Below are 5,212 nucleotides of genomic sequence, written 5' to 3' on the forward strand. Positions count from 1 at the left end.
AAATAAATTTAAATAGACTTACTTTTTTTTTCTTTCCTGAAATATCTACCGTCGAAATAGACTTACTTTTTGAATAAACGAATTTCTCCTCGTAAATAAATAAATAAGGAAAGAATTTTATGATAAAAGATAAAATAAAAACCCTAGATAAAAATAATTAAATAAAAAGAAATTTTAATTAAAGATGCGGAGGAGTCATTTGGTTGAACGAATTGGCGGATTAGTGAGGTGGGCTGAAATGTCTACTCCGCTCTATGGGCTGGCTGGCCGGCCTACAACAACGGCCCACTTTCCCGCTCTCACCTTCGTGCTTCCCCGATCATCATCCTCCATTTCACCAAAACCCTAAACCCCCAAAATGCGAGCCTTCGCTTCTCGAACCTCCACCTTCTTCTTCAACCGCAACCTCCTACCGATCAACCCCTACCGACCAATGTCCCAATCCACCGCAATCCCCAAGAAGCAGCTCAGAGTTCGCGACCACGGCTACGACAACTACATGGAAGTCGAGAAGAAAACCCGCAAGGTCCTCAAAATCCAGGCCCTCATCCTCTCTCAGCCCACCCAATCGCTCCCTATCTCGCGCCTCGAGACCCTCGCCCGCCGCGCCGGCCTCACGCGCCACGACGCCGGCGCGTTCATCCTCAAGTTCCCCCACGTGTTCGAAATCTTCGAGCACCCCGTGCAGCGCATCCTCTTCTGCCGCCTCACCCGCAAGGCCATCCTCCAGATCCAGCAAGAGCGCCACGCGCTCTTAGAACAGATTCCACGCGCCGTCACGCGCCTCCGGAAGCTCCTCATGATGTCCAACGAAGGCCGCCTCCGCCTCGAGCACGTGCGAATCGCACGCGCCGCGCTTGGCCTCCCCGACGACTTCGAATTCTCGGTGGTTCTGAGTTATCCCCAATATTTTCGCTTGGTTGATGCTGAGTTGACTAGGAATAAGTACATTGAGATTGTGGAGAGAGACCCTAGGTTGAGAACATGCGCAATTGAGGAGGTTAGGGAGAGGGTTTATAGACTTAGAGGTGGTGATGCTGAGGATGTTAGGTTTTCTTTTGTGGTTGATTTTCCACCTGGTTTTAAGATTAAAAAGTATTTTAGGATTGCAATGTGGAAGTGGCAGAGGCTTCCCTATTGGTCCCCTTATGAGGATGTTTCTGGGTATGATTTGAGGTCCATTGAGGCCCAGAAGAGGATGGAGAAGCGGGCTGTTGCCACCATTCATGAGTTGTTGTCGTTGACCGTGGAGAAGAAGATCACGCTGGAGCGGATTGCGCATTTCCGGATGGCGATGAACCTGCCCAAGAGGTTGAAGGATTTTCTGCTGCAGCATCAGGGGATTTTCTATGTCTCCACCAGGGGGAATCAGGGGAAGCTCCACACGGTTTTCCTCAGGGAGGCGTATCGGAAGGGCGAGCTGGTTGAGCCGAATGAGTTGTATTTGGCACGGAGGAAGCTGGCTGAGCTTGTCCTGTTGAGCCCCCGGAAAGCTAAGGTTGATAGGGAGTTGGTTGGGTACCGGAGAAGCAGGTTTGAGGATGAAATGGGGCAGGTGACAAGGGCATATGTCGAGGATGCTTGTGAGGACTTTAAGGGTGAAGATGGTGTAGGGCAAGATGGGGATGAAGAGGATGATTTGACGTCAGATATAGGTTCTGATGTTGATTTGGGAGATGATGATGATGATGATTGTGTGGATACTGTTTCATCGCAAAGGACTTCTTAGCTGAGTATTTGGGGAATGTACTTGAGCTGTACATTTCTTCAGTTTTGCAATCGAGAAGGTTCTTGATATAGTTTCAAATTCTGAAATTTCAAAGCAGGTAGATATGATGGAGTTAAGGGTTCTTCTGTTTTTAGGCCTTCTTAACTGAATTAAAAAAATTTCCTATGTGATTAACCAACGTTATCTTTAGTGACAAACTAATCACGTTCATTTGTTTTGCTTAATATGCTGATCTGGCACTGAACTTTTTGCATGGAAATCCTTTTGGTGACTGGCCATCTGAGTGTCCTCATGGTTGGACAAGATGTCTTAAGAAGGCTAGGTTGGTTGATTTGAATTAGTGATTAATAAAAATAATTATTTGCTGAAGCAAGTTGGATCTTGATAATATTGTTTTTATCACAAGTCTTGGTTGTTTCAATATTAATTTCACGGTTTGGACTAGGCTTGATATGATTGACTAAAATTACCAGAGCCTATTTGCTTGGGAGTTGATGAGTTAGTTAAATATATAATTTGGGATCTATTTAAATAAACTTCTTCAGAAACACTCATGAGAGAAAAAAAAAATATGAAAGAAAAATAAAATAAGTTTTTCCATAAGCTAAAACTAGTTTATACATAAACTAATTTGTAAGTTTTTAGAGAAGCTATATTATTGAGTTTTACAAATTTATTTATAAGTTAATTTTAGCTTTTACAAAAGTTTGTTTCATTTTTCCTCCTAGAAGTGTTTCTAGAAAAATTTATCTAAAAAAACCCTTAATCAAAGATGTTTGTGTAGTTACAATGGTTTGATTCTTTATTCTTATTGTGTTCCTTTTCTATTGCAGGTTCAAGGGATGATTAGTTAAGTTTTTTCCTATTTTTCTCACCCTTGCTCATTCCACGTCCTATTGTACTAATTGATTTGGGTACTTTCAATTTTCTACCTTTTTCTTACACTTGCTCATTCTTGCACTTTCAATATTTGTTTTATTTTTCTTATTTTATTACACTATAATGCCTCTGTGCCATTGATTCATCTGGATGCTTTCAATTTTCTCTCTTTTTTCAACTCGGTATGTTCTTAATGTTTACATTATGTAGTATGTAATTTTTTTTAATATCTATTACTATTCTTTTCTTTTTAATTATTCATGGATTTTTTATGGCTATCAAATGGGTAAATCCATTTTGCTATTGCTTATCTATTACTATTCAAGTGATACATCAGATAACTAATATTTGCAGATTGGTTATCTATAACTATTCAAGCGGACTCTCCATCTGAATTCTTAGTGGTTGCTGAAGTCTTTCACCTCCGCTTTGTACCTTAGGTTCTTGGTAATATCTGGTCAAATTGAGGCAAGTTTGAACCTTAGAAGATTGTTTCCTTTTAGCTATTGATTAATGTTATTTTTCTACTCGAGCACTTGTATTTCTTTGATTATTCAGAGAGGAAGAATCATTGAAACTGAAGTTAAATTTGAGAAGCACTTGGGAGGAGTACATGTGAAAGCTGCTATGATTAAACTGTCAAAGTCTGATAGAGGTGATGGATCTGATACAGTAAAACTTACAGATGTGGACTGGCTTAGATTCAACTGGCCATATAAGTTATCAGTTGAATGATGTGGACAAAGAGATTTTAAGGATTGGGGTGCTTGTGCATCTCAGAACAAAGCCAGTGATGGATCAAGTAAAGATCAATTGTAGATACATCTACTCTTTGATCAAATGCTTCTTGGTCTGACGTTAAAGTTATGGTGCAAAATGGCTCAATTGATGTGAAGACAAAATTAAAAGAGATTTTAGCATTGAAGTTATATGTACGAAGTACATTCTGTAAAATTGGCTCACTCCAACTCTAACAAAATCAAGCGCCTTATCTAACAATTATAATATTTGCTTCTTATTTACAATGAAACTGTCCAGGATGTACACTTTTTGTGTTTTCTTCGTGTTAAGAGTCCCTGAATTGAAATAATTTTGTAACTTGGTAGTTTGAGTAAAGGTCACTTGTTTCCTTCTTAGAAGGTGCTTTCATATTTTGATTGTTAATTTACTAATGATAAAGACGAATTTGAAGGTTCCATGATAGTATGTTGTGAACATACTGAAGAACACTAAAGTTGACGATCTGGATCACTAGAGACCTCAACCATGCAAGATCTTGGTTGTGCGCTGTATTGTACGTGGGATGCATATCACTGAAGCGTTAATCATAAAATTAATGTCCATTGTCCGTACGGGGGTGAAAAGGGAATAAGGAATAGATAGGAATGAGAAAAGAAGAAAGAGTTATAGGCAAGGGACTCGGGCAAGGAAATGAACAACCATTTTTTTTATATTCAAAATTTTAAATAAACAGAACAATTAATAAAAGGGCAAATTTGCATGTTGGGATTAGGATAGCATCATGGATCAACATGTTTAGACTTGGATCATTATGCAAGTGTGCATCATTTACGGCGACATAGGCTCAAGCCAATCCAAATTGTTCTGCAAACTTGAGGCCAAAAATACCTGCACACTTGTTGATATCAATGCTTCATATACTCAAAGACTTCCTAACATATTGTAACATCTCACCTTAGAGGTTCAAGAATATTCAGAGCGTGTTTGGAAAATCGTTCTTTTAACAAAAATGTAAAAACACATTTTGCAAAGCATCAAAATACAAAATAATTATTTCTCTTTTTTATTCAATGGACGTTTGTAAAATTTTAACAATAAAACAAACACACACTTAATGGTTAAAAAGATCCATGTTATGGATAATTTATCTTATAATTAAGTTTAATTATCTTAAATATGACTAATCAACATTCAAATCCTGTGAGAGAATGTTTGAATATCAGTTTAAAATTACGTTCAATAGAAAAATATGTATTTTAATACAAAAAAGATAAAAGTTTGATAATTTTATTTATTTATTTATTTTTATTTTAATTCATTTGATTCTCAAATATACTCTAAATATATCAAAAGTAGTTATTTCAAGTGGTTTGATTCTTGTATTCCTTAATCATAAATCAGAGTTTGATCCTTATTTTAGATATAAAATTGCGATTGAAAGTATTATTTTACTTCTACAAGGATTGACATGGTGAAAAAAAAGTATACTTTTTTATATATATACATATAAAAAGAAAACCTATAAATACAACTTCTCAATAATTAGCAAGTAGTTTACCTTCTTCTAATATTGTTATTTAGATTTGAGCTACTGTTTCCATTTTCATCTTATCTCGATATAGCTTCATCCTCATCTTTTCCGACTAGAAGTAAATTCAATGAGCCTTGAGCTATTAGTTAAGTAAAATTGACAAATAGTTAACACCACAAAAAAATAGAGATTTTGACATTGGGACAAAAATGTAATTAACTGAACCCCTTTTTACATTTATTTATTTATTTATTTTGAGGGCGAAATATATTAAAATTAACACTTTAATATGTTATATTAATCTATTATATTAATATTTTATCTAGTTATTT

General features: G+C 36.6%; 1 protein-coding gene across 3 annotated transcripts; it reads left to right on the forward strand.

Annotated features, from left to right (window-relative positions):
• The first annotated feature begins 216 nt into the window (after window positions 1–216).
• RPD1 (Ubiquitin carboxyl-terminal hydrolase family protein) lies at window positions 217–3,638 on the forward strand. Of its 3 annotated transcripts, none has more exons than XM_020365726.3 (3): window positions 217–2,051; window positions 2,563–2,643; window positions 2,963–3,638. In XM_020365726.3, the coding sequence occupies exon 1, from the start codon at window positions 359–361 to the stop codon at window positions 1,727–1,729; it is 1,371 nt and encodes a 456-aa protein (XP_020221315.1). In that variant the 5' UTR covers window positions 217–358; the 3' UTR covers window positions 1,730–2,051; window positions 2,563–2,643; window positions 2,963–3,638. The 3 variants fall into 3 exon arrangements, with proteins under 3 accessions (XP_020221315.1, XP_020221313.1, XP_029128241.1); XM_020365724.3 differs by having other exon boundaries at window positions 217–1,826; XM_029272408.2 differs by lacking the exon at window positions 2,563–2,643 and having other exon boundaries at window positions 217–1,826.
• Window positions 3,639–5,212: the final 1,574 nt, after the last annotated feature.

Source organism: Cajanus cajan, chromosome 1 (genome assembly GCF_000230855.2).
Source record: "Cajanus cajan strain Asha chromosome 1, NIPB_CcT2T_4, whole genome shotgun sequence".
Lineage (NCBI taxonomy): Eukaryota > Viridiplantae > Streptophyta > Magnoliopsida > Fabales > Fabaceae > Cajanus > Cajanus cajan.

Excerpts from the sequence above, each read along its gene's own strand:
- RPD1 (XM_020365726.3), top strand. The coding sequence starts at position 359 with ATGCGAGCCTTCGCTTCTCGAACCTCCACCTTCTTCTTCAACCGCAAC.